Source organism: Natator depressus, chromosome 7, assembly GCF_965152275.1.
Source record: "Natator depressus isolate rNatDep1 chromosome 7, rNatDep2.hap1, whole genome shotgun sequence".
Lineage (NCBI taxonomy): Eukaryota > Metazoa > Chordata > Testudines > Cheloniidae > Natator > Natator depressus.
This window is the reverse complement of record NC_134240.1, coordinates 26,352,806-26,367,822: the sequence shown is the minus strand read 5'-3', so window position 1 is coordinate 26,367,822 and position 15,017 is coordinate 26,352,806. Positions and strand designations below refer to the sequence as shown.

Below are 15,017 nucleotides of genomic sequence, written 5' to 3'. Positions count from 1 at the left end.
AAATGTCCCCTGCAGTCAAGCCACTGTCAACTTCTGTTCTGCTAATATATCAGGATCTAGCTGGCACAGCCTACAAAGTGAGTGGAGCTAGTCAGGGAGAAGGTGGGGCCAGGCTAAGCCATCTAGGGCAACGTCTGCTAGTAGAGCTCCTATGAAGAACCAGTGAGAATTTAAAACAGTCTTCCCCCATTCTAATCCCTGAGGGAGGAAGAAAATGGTAATGCCTCCTAAACTACCTGACGTGAGTACCCCTGCAGGCAGAATGGGGTCAAATTGCATATGTGTGATCATATGGGTGAATCAAGCTCGTAGCTTTCTTCTTTCCTATGGCCATAGTGCATTATTATAATAGTTGTTTATTTTTATTTTATTAGAACTCAGATTGTGGATTAAAATAAAACACGTACATCCTTACAAAATGAACATAAGATGCCTTATTATTACTCACATTTACTTTCAAAAGCCTATTATCAAATGAATACCCAATTAGTTATTTTTCCCTTAGGAAGTGGTCTATATCATGAGGTTTTCACTTTATGATAACCTATCCCGAAGGTCCCACACTAAAACCATTATTCTTCTGCATCAGGAGGCCTGAATGGGATTAACTTTGAAATCACTTTGTATGTGAGACAGCCTCCCACCAGGGGTATGATTTGCTACATTTGCAGCACTCCCAGCCTATGCCGACTTGGAAAGAAAGATCAAATATGATATTTATCAGTGCTCTGGAATATAACAATATGATATAAATTACACTGGCAACCAAACAAAAAAGTCTAAGACTAAAACTTTGTTAAAACTGGAATTACATGTGTGCCTGAAAAGTAAACAAAAATCTGCTTTACATGCCCAGGACAGAAGAAAAGAATCTGACAAACAGTTGAGAACTCTGCTACTTGTAAATCACAGAAGAAACTTATTGAAATAACATACAACTTTAGCTGAACAGCACTTGCTAATTACTCACAGCACAACATGAAAACATCAAAAACACAGACCTCTGCTAAATTTTCATGTGAAACAGAACTAAAGTTTTGGTGGGGGTTTTTTTTTTTTTTTTGAAGAGAACCCTTATTAGCAGGAGAGAGGAAACTGGGACCAGAAGTAGTTAGAATATGTATGCTAGGTGCTGTTGCATTGTTACTATACAGGGTGTGTGTGTGTGTGTATACATTATACACACATACATTATATAAACACATGATATAACATTTTAACTTGAATCAGAAAAAAATAATGATTTTAATTGTATTTTGATAAACAAGTTTGGTTTTGTTCAGATGCTGACTGGTACCACACTGTTCAGAATAACCTTTTTATTTTACTACCATTGAGTGTTAAATTTCACTATGTGATGTAGAGTTTTAACACTTTCTTTTTTTAAAAAAACACAAACCATTAAATAGGAATATCACTAACTCAATATCACCTTACAGTCATTATGTACAATGAATACATACTTTCAATTAACAAGAAATTACCGTCATGAGGAAAATGTTTATTCTGGAGATGTGAGTCTCATCAAGTCAAGTCACTAAATCTTATACATCCATTTATAAAATTACAATTAATTCATGTAATTTTCCATTTTTTGATGACAGATACCAGAATCATCAGAAAAGTAATGTAGGAAACTTCAACAAGGGCTTGATCCTGCAAATTGTTACTCATGTGAGTCCTCCTTGCACCCATAAACACTCCCACTGAAGTTAATAGAACTGTTCCAGTGAGGAAAGCGTCACTTACGTTATAAAAGTTTTGCACACTTAAGCCCAGGCACCTCATTTTCATGTACGTTAACGCCGCTTGACATGGCCAGAGTGGTGTAAAGTGCCCTTAGTTTAAATAAGAATCAAGCCCAATGTCATAATCATAGGGCCACGGCCCTATTTTGAGCTATATGTTAAATATAACTTACAAGGCAAGAACCTACAAGTGGCTACGCATTGAACATATAATTGACAAGTAATGACAATATAATACTCCTAGTTGAAAATAATTAGCATAATAAGCCACATTTTTCTATTCTTAAACTTCATGGAGACAACCTAGGATGTCGTCTGTCATATTTGAGTCAGAATGGAATTGCTGTATGAGAAGATTGCAGCTTTCCTTACCAAGCATGTACTTCTCAATTTAAATTTTCACAAAAATATAATTTTCATTTATTAGCATCACTTTTTCATGCACATGAACATATCAGATTCCTATGGATGCAATATCTAAATTGTGCCAAGTATTTTAAACAACAGACATTCATTTTTAATCTGAAAAAAACATTCTGAAGTGAGCTGTAGCTCACGAAAGCTTATGCTCAAATAAATTGGTTAGTCTCTAAGGTGCCACTAGTACTCCTTTTCATTCTGAGTTCTTATATTGGCTTTCCTAGCTGACGTAACATGGCAGGCTAACTCCAGTTTAAAGTTTACTGCTAGAGGATGTCATTCTTATCTACTAGTGACAGGAATCCATTATTCACAAGAAATCCACAAGAGTGGATGCAAATTACTTGGAAAAGAGCACTTTGGACCTATATATTATGAAATAGGTTCTTAAAAAATTAAGCTGCTACAAATTGAAAAACCCAAGAACTTATATTGGGCGAAGCATCATAGTTCCAAAAAATTGCACATCATTCTAATCCCCTGTGGCACATAAGAAAATTTGACATTGTTACATAGACAAATTTCAAGACACACATCTATGAATACAGTTTAAAATTAAAACATTAGACTGCAACTTGAAATAGATATAAAAGATCATTTCTCACCCCTCAGAATAAAACTGGAACTTTCGTTTATAGGAATGGCTATGCCCATATACCCTCCTCATCATCCTGCGTGCCAGATATTAGGAGATTCACAGAGAAGATGTTAGCATTGGAATGAAAGAAGAAAAGGTTAGTTACCTTGGTGCATGTTAAGGCACAGTGATCTTGGCTATTAAAAGCATGAGTTACAAAGAAAAAAGTTTTGCACTTTTAAGCAGCAAAAACAACTGAACAATAGTTTTCTGTATATCAGAGAATCTGCATCTGTAGCAACCAGAATAAGAACAATGAAGCAAAACATTCTTCCCACCCAGTTAAAATTAAATCCAAAAGTGGATTATAAAATTAAATTTTAAAAGATTATATTTTTTTAAAAGCTGATTGTTTGCAGACGATGTGAATTCATGCTTACTGCAGAAACACTTTAAACCTCGTAAGTAAGTAAAGAAGTAATTACTATAATCAAACAGCTTCACATTCTGTAAGGTTAAAGGATACAATAAAAACTGCTGAGGTATCAAAAATCTCTTTTCAGTGAAGTACACTTTTCTAACATATAATCAATCAAATATATTATTTAACGAAGCCTTAAATACAGTAGATTGCTAGAATACTATAAGACACTTTCTTTGCTCTTTTACAGTTATTATGGTAGGTTTTTTTGCTTGTCTCAGTGACAGTTGCTCATGGAATTTTCATAAACTCATATTTTAAAAAATCATTATTTGGGATACTGCTGTAACGAAAAAAGGTGTTCTTTCCATTTATTATAGGCTTGAGGTAAAAAGGTGCACCAGAAGAATGAAATGTTCCTCCCCTGAGTATGTTTATTTGCAGATTTCAGTTTTTAGTATGTTCCTTAGTCTCTCTACTCAGAGATGTATATATATATGTACACATGCTACGCTTGTCTCTGTGGACTTTCATCCTGAATGCAAGAGTTAGATATGTATGAATATTGGGAGAAAGATAAAACAAGGAATAATATATAATTTTACCTGGCCTTTTTTTTACATGATACTCAGATACCTATGTAGACAGACAAGCATATACCATGTACATGTAATATGTGTTTCATTTAATTTAAATTTCAAAACAAATAAAATCTTATATTTTATATCCACCCATTTATATTTTAGAAATTAAAAAAAAATACATGGAACTTTTCAGTTTCCTAATATTGAAAGCAAGCTGGTGTAATGTAAATTGCTGCTACTTAATTCAATTTAAAAAATAAATGAAATGAGTGGCAATTAATTATGATTGAAACAGACAGGAATTTTAGCATGAAAATATACACTGCCGGTATCACTACTGTTCCTAGTCCATTCTAGGAATTAAAAAAAGAGCTCCCAGATGTCAACTGTTATTAAAAACCAGATGTTAAGAAAGATGTCTTCCATGTTGCTGAATTAAGTAAAGAAATCTGACAGTCAAATATAAACTTAGCTATCATTTAACACAGAAGAAAAGTGGGCAAATTCCTTTAAAGTTAACTTGGAATATTTCTTAGTTTTAAGGTTTGCACAACTATAATAGGCAGTAAAGAAAGTGTAATGTCTGAATATTATTATTCTCAATGAAGGGCCAAAACTTGCAGAACTCCCATTTGGCTTGATGCTCCGAGGTGACAAGATATGAATAGCTCCCACTGAATTCTGTAGGAGTTACTCAGGCCATTCACTTTAACTGAATAATTTAGACGTCATCAGGAGTTTTGCTAGATTAAGGCCTGAGGAAAGACTACATGATTTCACTCATATAGAGTAGTTTGATCCCATTTTATTCACCCAGGAAACACAAGTTATGTTAATCTTTGTTAGTAACTTAAAAAAAATAACGACAGAAATCAACAAACATAGGGAACTCCATGTTTATGAAGAACCTTCCTTAACCACATACAGCTGTTGTACTGTCTAGTCCAGTGATGGGCAATGCGGGCTGCACGTGGCCCATCAGGGTAATCCGCTGGTGGGCTGCAAGACAGTTTGTTTACGTTGACCATCCACAAGCATGGCTGCCCACAGCTCCCAGTGGCTGCGGTTCGCCGTTCCCAGCCAGCGAGAGCTGCGGAAAGTGGTGCGGGCCGCAGGGACATGCTGGTGGCCGTTCCCCGCAGTTCCCATTTGCAGGAATGGCACACCGTGGCCACTGGAAGCTGTGAGCGGCTGTGCCTGTGGACGGTAAATGTAAACAGACTGTCTCGCGGCCTGCCAGCGGATTACCCTGACAGGCTGTAGGTTGCCCACCACTGGTCTAGTCCATTGTTAATTTTCAATAGGCAAATATTAATTTCTTCTTTAACTATTACCTCTCTCAAAATTAAGAATTATGGCCTAAATTCTGTTCTGAGAATGCCGATGGACTTCAAAGGCAAATATACCCATGTATCTGAGAACAAAATTTGGGATTTTCAATAAAGAAAAGAAAAGGGATACAAACATGGAAAATGTTCACTCCTTACCTCCATAACATGGAATTAAACTCCCATATTCTGCCCTCCCTATATGTGTGTCTCTCTTTTTGAAATAGAGAAAGCAAAATATCAAAATTTGGAGAATGACCTCACCCAGAGCCAGCGCTAGACACAAGCAGACTAAACAATTGCTTAGGGCCCTGAGCAGCTCAGGGTGCCCCCTATTAATTATTAGTATTTTGGGGAGGGGGAAAAATATTCCTGCGGGGTCCCCAAATGGGCTAGCCCTGGCACAGATCTCACCATACGTTAAGCTGTGGGGGTCATTTTCTGGTTTGTTGGAAAACGTGTGTGCTCCTTTAAGGGCTAGAGAAATAAGTGACTTTTTGCTGAAGCTGCAGACCAGGTCACTGTGGGGATGCTGAGCCATCCCTGCAGGTTCAGCCTGAAGCAGGAAAAGCCCTTTTTTACCTCAACCAGGCAGAGCAGCACCCACCCTCCCACGCTCCGGTTTTGTCAGAATTTGCTGTGAGCATTGTGCTAGTCACTCCTTTCTTGGGAGCCTGGGAGGAATTTTTCTCTCACTTCCAGATTGGCCAAGGCAAAGTGGGGGGGGGGTTGCCTTCCCCACAGCAGGTTCACCTTAGATTGGGTGAACATGGAATGGAAGTTAGGCTATGATGTTGCAATTTATTATGTAAATATATGGCAGATGTCCAGTGCAGGTACTCTGTAGGGAAGGGCTATAGTGATGAGATAAAGTGGGCTGGTAGAGGATCTAAAGGAGGTATTCTTTAAAGAGGAGGAAATGGGAGAAGCGGAGTTTCGGGACTCCTATGACTGATATGGCAGGGAGCCAACCCCCCTCATTTATAGCTTCCCTCCCCCCTTAATCCACATTCAAGGGGAGAGATAGTGAGGTTGCAGCAGGGCTGGATTAATCTTTTGTGGGCCCAGGCAACCAGACCATGGCCATGACCCCTGCTCTCCCCCAAGACCCCACCCCACTCAGCCTCTTTCCCCCAAGGCCCCACCCATGCTCCACCCAGAGTTCCCACTCCCGCTTGGCCTTGTCCCCGCAAGGCCTTGCCTGCCACTCGCATGGGGGTGAGAGGGCAGAGAGGAGTGAGTAGCAGGCGCGGCCTCAAAGGGAAAAGGCCAAGTGGAGGTGGGGTCTCAGGGCAGAAAACAGGCAGACAATGATGGCGTTTGTGGTTTTATGAGACACCATAGTTGAACTATTTCTTTATATGACAATTCCTTTCGCAGTGCTATTACAATTTTTGCGTTGCAAAACTAAAACTACTGTACCGAGCTATGGTAAAAACTTATCACGTATATTATACTTGCTCATTATGCATATTCCTGTCAACAGTATTGCACACACATCAATAGGAGAATAGGTCCAGGTTGTGAACTATGGGTATGTCTATACTACCCGCTGGATCGGCGGGCAGTGATCGATCCAGTGAGGGTCGATTTATCGCGTCTAGTCTAGACGCAAAAAATCGACCCCCCGAGTGCTCTCCCGTCGACTCCTGTATTCCAACGGAGCAAGAGGCGCAGGCAGAGTTGACGGGGGAGCAGCAGCAGTCAATTTACCACAGTGAAGACGCTGTGGTAAGTGGATCTAAGTATGTCAACTTCAGCTATGTTATTCACGTAGCTGAAGTTGTGTAACTTAGATCGAGAGCCGCCCCTCCCCAGCCAGTGTAGACCAGGCCTATGTAAGAAATGCCTGAGGGTTAAGAAACTCCACAAGATTCCACCTGTGGATTTTCCACTGCATAATATGATTGGCAAAATGCAGTTTTAGTGTGGTTATAGAATGATTTCTAGGGGCCAAATTTTACTCTTGGATATATTCACATGACTACCACTGACTACAATACAGAGCCATTTGTATGTGGTCTTATGTTAATAAAATCATATATAGTTAGATTGAAACAGAAGTTTATTGCAGGTGGATTGTTACTGTATTCATTTGCCTTTTCTGATTGTTTTCAAAATTATGCTATTCAACTTTTCTATTGAATTCACCATTCTCTTTGTGTCTTCCCCTCTTTTTGAAAAGTTTGGTTCTTTTCACAAGCTTTGTCTATCTGTTCAGTTTTAATTTTAAAAAATATGGTTGCCACATAACTCAGATTGACAACTGATTATCATAATCTTTTATAAAGAAAAAAGGAGGACTTGGGGCACCTAACCAATTTATCTGAGCATAAGCTTTCGTGAACTACAGCTCACTTCATCAGATGCTGTAGCTCACAAAAGCTTATGCTCATATAAATTGCTTAGTCTCTACGGGCCACTAGTCCTCCTGTTCTTTTTGCGAACACAGACTAACACGGCTGCTACTCTGAAACCTTTTATAAAGAGTAAATTTATACAAATTGTTTGGGGGATTTCAATCTGGGGAACATATGACGAAGGTCTCATGCTGCCACTAGTAAAGAAGTGACTTCAGAACTATTAGAAATCTTTTCCTCTTGTAGAGTCTGATCGTGTTTTTTAATCTAACAGAAAAAGGCATAACAAGATCCAATGGTTGAAAGCTGAAGCTAGACAAATTCACACTACACATAAGGCATCTTTTTTTTTTTTAAAGAGTGAGGGCAATTAAACAGTGGAACAATTTACCTAAGAATATGGTGGATTCTCCATCATTTGCAGTCTTTAGATCAAGACTGAATATTTTTCTAAAAGATTGGCTTAAACTGAAACACAAATTATGGGCTTGATGCACCTGGGTGAGGTTCATTGCTCTGTGTTATACTGGAGATCAGACCAGTTGATCACAATGGCCCCTTCTGGCTTTCAAAACTATGAATCTATCAATATTAATAAACTTCCTCTTTCATCTTTTTCTTTTTCCTACATATATTTTGTTGTGAGACACCTGCAACAAGATCTTATTTTGGGAAAGTTAATTTAGTTAACACTATAATCTATTATGATGCACAAATGAGTCAAAAACTTTAGCTGGATTTTTATTTTTCTAACAGTAAAAACATCATCAGGCAAGTCTCAATTTACCTTGTCTAAAAATCTACGATGACATTATTGTGACTTAATTTACAGCTTCTCTAGAAAATAAATTGCATACTACATCTCTACTTCCTACCCCACACCCAGATTACGTACAGAAGACCACCAGTATTTTATGATCAAAGACATATGCCCACCATAATTGGGGCTCAATGTCCCCAATCTCAACATCTCTGAAAAAAATTATCTCAATTTATTCATTATATTAACTTTTGTGTCAATACTCATAATATTAAATTATGGTTTCTATGGATAATAGTGATGGACTGACCTAAAAACATTGGGTGCTGGTGTGTGGTTCAGACAAGAGCTGAAAATTTTTGTCCATTATCTGTCTCAGTGGAGCCTCCTCCCTATGGTACCTTAATCTATCTCCAATATCCTAATGGTTTAAGATCTACAATTTTTGCCTTTGCTATTGTGCACTCTTTTTATCAGTTTCCCAGGATTACACTAAAGCAGGGGTGGCCAGCCTGAGCCTGAGAAGGAGCCAGAATTTACCAATGTACATTGCCAAAGAGCCACAGAAATATGTCAGCAGCCCCGCATCAGCTCCCCTCCCCGCTGCTCCCAGCACCTCCCGCCCACCCGCCCACTGATCAGCGCCTCCCCCTCCCTCCCTGCACCTGCCGATCAGCTGTTTCATGGTGTGCAGGAGGATGGGGGGGAGAGGGGAGGAGCGAGGACACAGCAGGCTCGGGGAGGGGGCAGGAAGGGGTGGAGTGGGGGCAGGTCCTGTGGCAGAGCCAGGGGTTGAGCAGTGAGCACTCCCCAGAACATTGGAAAGTTGGCACCTGTAGCTCCAGCCCTGGATTCAGTGCCTATACAACAGGTTGACCACCCCTGCACTAAAGTGACAATCTCACTGTTACAATAATTGTAAATCTTGGCCCTGGTAAATTTAACACAATTACACAGAGGATAGGGATATTAACAGGACCTATTCACCTATTCATTGTCCACACAAATTATATGTAAGATGTGATTTTTCATATCCCTGTAATACCTAGTCACAATGGTTTCTGTTAAAAACATGAGGACTGCTTCTGTACTATCTTACACCTTCTGTAATCATTTATGCTTGTGCAAAGTGGTGTAAAATGGTACCAAATCAGAACCATAGCACTTTACACTCACCTTGTAATTCCTTTGCTTAGATATAAATGATTATCCAAAGTTCAAGATACTGAAGAATCAGGATGACAGTGTTCATTGATTTTGAAATCAAAATATTCTACTATGAGCTAGAGTTTGATAACTCAATGAAGACAGATAAGTCAGTGCAAAAATGAGTCTATGATTCTTTGAAGTACACTGACGTATATTGCCAGTCAACACATTCTTGATGCATTATGGTGCAAACTGAAATTTTAAAATGCCCCAGCAATCATTACTATCAGAGACTTGCACCAGAAGAAGTGTTAGTCTCTCATGTCAATGTGTACCATAGAGAGTCATTAATCTATGGATCTTTCAAACAATAAACCATAATCAAGCAATTTTGACTAATGTATGTGTATACATTAGCTGCTTTTCAAACCTTGATATTTCAGTTGGTTTATACATTTTAAAATGCTGAAAAGATACCAGCTCGCATTACAGATTAATGGCATCCAAAACTTTAAAACAAAAGCAAGTTTTCAATTATATACATGCAAAAAAAGCATCTGAAAGCCAACATATTTCTTTATTTTTGCAGTGTTATTTACTAAAAATGAGTAATGATTGCATGCCACGTACATTTTGATAATCTATGTATAAATCTTTTAACTTGGCTTTACCACAACACTGCTGGCCATTGAGATCAGTCTAATGCTGTTATGATGGCCCAATGATTCTGATCTAGTACCTACTGAAATTAATAGCAAAACTTCAACTGACTCCCGTGTTGCCTGGTTAGGCCCTTAACTTGTTATGCTTGATGAGCTTGTACAAAATATATTTGTTATAATACTGAAGTGTATCTAAAAATTGATTTCACAACCATATTTCTCAGCTTCCAGATCTTTAAGGTCTATCTATCAACAGTAAAACTGTGGCAGCTGAATCTTAGATGAATGGAACTCTACTAAAGAAGGCATTAGAAAAGGGGTATCATGTTAGTCATGGCTAAAATAATATGTATGTGAATTTTGTAACACATCAGGTGACTGAAAATTATAAGCCCAAATGACTGTTGCTATGCACATTTGGTACTCCTGTACACAAGTGAGTGCAAATTGAATGTAAAAGACTCTCATTCTGATATGGTAGCATTCTGCACTCTGTAGTTCATTGGTATAAACAGCTACAAAAAAGCACAGAGCAAGAGTGAATCAGGCCTTATGCGTCTGATTCAAAAGTGAGCCAAGAAATCCCTTCATGAAGCTATAATACTGCAAACAAGGTATTTTTTCATTAACAACATTTTAGTATTTTTACAACATTCTTTATCTAAAATAAAATAATTCTAAAATATTAGCTGAGATAAAATCTCTTTTTAGATAAAAGCTTTCACAACACAGATAACAGAAGAACCTAGATGAGTTAAGCCATTCTGCCTTTCTTACTACAAGAGAAGACCCTACCTGACAAGGCTCATCACAGCTCCCTTTCATGTTGCATGCATGCTAAAAATTAACGTCTTAATGTGGGGTAAGTAAATGTGGTGATAACCTGCTCATCTCTTGAACTAGCTTTCTAAAGACTGATTTACAATCATATCTCCTTATTGTGTGTGGCTAGTGATGGTTCATTAAACATGTAACTACAAGTCCTGAGACATTGCAAACAATGATACTTACATATATTAATTCCCTCAAAGCTATTTCTATTTCCTTTGATGTGCACGTTTACTTGCTTTGTAATAAAAGGTCTTTAAATTATACCTTTTAAACTCAGGAAATCTTAAATATTTATAACAACTCTGAGAATGTTTTATCTGTTAGTCACTTATAAGAAACTTGAAAGGTCAAATATATCTTAGGGCCCAATCCCACAAGCCTTCCGAACATAGAACAACAGTTGATTTAAGTGAGAGTTCTGTGCATGAATGACATGCAGAACTGAGCTTGTAACTGGAAAATGGGAAGAGACTGGCTGTGAAGATTCATTTGCAACTTTGGTGAATAGAGCTTTGGGAGCTTCATATTATGGGGGTCTTTTTTATACTCAGAAAGTTGAATAAATCTTAAAAATTCCTTTAGCTTTAGCTACTGGAGTCACAGATATATTTTCAAATCTGTCCATGACAAAAGTGGTCACAATTAATAATGAGTCAGCAAGTTATAAGGAGGGCCTTAAAATGATGCACCCAAATATAATAAGTAGGGCATATAGCTTGTGACCACTGACTTTATCATTCTCTTACTAACAATAATATGAATAAGATGTTTCACCATGTACTTATGTATTTTAAAGCTTTGTCACTAGATGAAGCAGAAATCCAAAGCTTCCTACAAGAAGCGGTCCTTGAAATTAGATTTGCAATGCAAAAATTTATAATCTCCTTCCTAATGAAAGCCTATGACATGCTATCTCACGTATATAACCAACATTAGAAGTATGAGATATGCAATTTTTGTTATCAAGTTACTGTAAATTACAGAATGGAATTTTTTTGCCTCTTTCAGCTGCTTTGTAAACCTACTTTAGACTGTGATGGTGGCAGTTAATTTTTCTACTAAGCAATGTAAGATAAATGTAAACCTCTATATAAGTACTGTATATCCTAATGCACACACTCCTGGGAAGTGATGGGAAGAAGTTTCTACAGCTAAACATGATCTCAAGAAATTCTTCCATATGTGGAAAAGACTCTGCAAAGCTGATGTATAAATATAGATATATATATAAATATACACACAGGACAGTATGTATACATTTATATCACATTCATTAAACCTCAAAACATAAAATAAATTTATTTCTCTAAGCAAAGGATAGGTATACAGAATCCATCTTCAGGAGGTAACAGACAGTAAAACCAAACCTCTGCACTCCAACTTATCCGCCAGAAAAAGTGCAACTTTAATATAATTAAAAGGCATATGAAAATTCGTATTGATGTAATAATTATAAATATAAAGCTAGGGATAACAACAATAATAAATATTTCAAATTTACATAGGGTTTTACTTGATTAAAGAGCTTACTAGACATTAATTAACACTGTGATATGAATATAAATGCAGCATTGTCAAATTAGAATAAACTAGGGATGAGCCTGAGCTACATAACTGAGATCCAGATCAGAACTTCCCCAAAGTTCAGGGCTCTTTGGACATAGGGTTTTCATCTGGGCTATTACAAATATAAAAGATCTGCTGTGAAACTTCAGTGTGAAACCAAATCCAAACTTCCCCAAAGTCCAAAGGAGGTTGGATGAAGGGTTGGTTCAGTCCCCTTTTTGGAATAAAGTAGGTATTAATGGCTATGTAAATATTAAAGGCAGGAATAGTCCTCTGCACATTCTGTAATCTGCGGTATGAAGTCATCATTAAGGCCTTGAGTCAGGAAGGCACATAAGCACATGTTTAATTTTAGGCACATGACTAGTCTCATTTACTTTAGCTAGTTACTCAGTCAAGGCCTAAGTCTTGACTTTTGACTGTATAAAGAGAATGAGAAATACAGTGGCTGCCACTCAAAGGTCAGCATTAGCTAACAGCTGCCACACAGTAGTATGTGATATACCAGTTTTCCTCCATGCCTGGAACAAAAAATAACCATGACGACTGTGTACTACATGATGCTGACCATGATAAAAGTTGTTTTTATTGTATTTATCTTAATAAGGGTGAAATATCTTTATTAAATCATAATATTTTTAAAATAAAATATTTGTAAAATAGACAGGATTGACTGTTTCATCTGAGGAATGTTCTATTTTCCTGAGCTACTATGACCACATGAATTGGAAGTTATTCACACCATAAGCGCCCTAAAGTGCATGTGCCCAGCAACATGTGAAAGTAAGGGGAAATAGTGTAAAACCTGAAATTACTTTTACCATCACTTTGCACTTCACTCTAGCATCTTCATCTTTGCATCTCAAAGTGCATTACAAGCATTAATTAATTAACACCAGCCCTGTGTGGTATTAATTAATTTATTATTATACAGAATCCATGCCAAAGTTGTATCAATGGTTTAGGAGTATTGTAGTTTAATGTTTTCCGAAAGTCAAACAATGAGTCAGTGTCTGGAACCCATTGACACTGGCTCTCAAGGCTGTGCACTAAACTGCTATACCACAGTAGCTCCTTCTTATATTAGAAACTGAGTTGGTGCTTTCCTTATCAGTCCAATTTCTATTGTTTTTGAGATATGTAAAAAATTTAGTTTTACATACTGATGGGCTTAGAAAGCAAGTTTTGGTTTTGATTGCGGCAAACTCTCGATCATGTTTTTCTTTTCCAGTCACAAACCAAAACCAGACCTAGTTTAATTTGGGTTTTTGATTCACAGCCTATATTTTATACTTTTCAAATTACCATATTCACTTGATATATTAATAAGCTAAAGCTCCTGGCTAACCCCCTGTCCTTCCATAAATTTGTAATGTTGAACCTGGTTTTTTACATTTCCATCCATATACTTAGAAGCAGGGTAAGAGTCAGGTAACAGAAAAGCAGTGTTGCTACCTCTCACCATATCTGGTGGTTTGTTTTCTTTTTAAAGCCCAGGGTCCTAGAATCCTGTGATTATGTGAGAATCTCAGATTTCCTTTTAATAAGGTACATTTGTAATCCTCGTGGCTGCAGAGAAAAGTATGAAAACATCACCAATGTGTACCCTAAAGGCTCTAAAACCAGAAGGCAAAGAAAAAGTACCTAAAATATTACTTTTTAAAATCTCATGATTTCGTGTGGGTCAGAGTAATAATTTTTGAATGCTCGGTATTAGCAACACTAACAAAGATCAGATTTCTTAGGTTTTCTTCCTGGTTCTGGGAGCAGACTTTCAGTAGAGAGCGCATTATCACATTCCTTCTGAACGGCAATGTGGCAGAGTGGATGAACATTGCGTCTGTAATTATAGAAACCTGTGTTCTATTCCCAGTTTAGCCTGAAGTGAGCTGGTACCGGCCCCTCTATTACCTTATCTGTAAAATGGATGAATGACAGTTGCCTCCCTCTAAGGCAGGGATGTGATTCCTTAGTTAATAAAAAGGGCTGTGAAGCACAGAGAAATATTATCAGCAGTCAATGGAAGATCTGGGACTAGAACTCAGTCTGCTGGTCTGAAGCACTTTCCTCTAGACTACAAAGTGTTGGGAGGAGGAGAGTCTCTCAAGAAAAAGCTTCCTGGAGGTCTGTACAAGACTAAGGGGTCAGGAGTGTCCAAATCTGGGTGTTCAACTTTATCTCCCATGAGTTTTTTTGTTCCAGTGATCCAGATTAAATTACTGCAATGCACTCTACATGGGGCTACCTATGTTACAGCCACTTGGAAACTGAAGCTAGCTACAAATGCTTATTAAGGAGAATTTCATTTTGGGAGCAGATTACGTCAATGCTCCAGGATCTGCACTGACTGCCAATAAGTTTCCAGGTGGAATTTAAGTAAGTTGCCAACACTCAAGCACAAGCTGAAGGGAAAGAATCAAAGAATCTAACTACAAAGTTGCAGATTTAATTTGTTTTTAGAGTTTGTTAACAGCCAATTCTGGATGAAAGAACTGAAAATTACAAATACTGTACTAAGGTGTATTTATTTTACTTTTTTGAACTTACTCAATACCAATAAATACTGAGAAAGATTTTTATACAAAAACCAGAGGTACAACAATCATGTATG

General features: G+C 37.5%; 1 protein-coding gene across 21 annotated transcripts in view; it reads right to left on the bottom strand.

Moving 5' to 3' along the window:
- Positions 1–15,017, bottom strand: part of ERC2 (ELKS/RAB6-interacting/CAST family member 2) — an 829,921-nt gene that overhangs the window by 170,832 nt on the left and 644,072 nt on the right. For 2 of the 21 annotated variants that reach the window (XM_074957756.1, XM_074957754.1), the window contains exon 22: positions 2,774–2,839. The exons of the other annotated variants lie outside the window; for them this stretch is intronic. In XM_074957756.1, coding sequence (XP_074813857.1) covers positions 2,813–2,839 — 27 coding nt within the window. In that variant the 3' untranslated portion in view covers positions 2,774–2,812. The remainder of the gene's footprint in view (positions 1–2,773; positions 2,840–15,017) is intronic. 21 annotated transcript variants of the gene reach the window in all.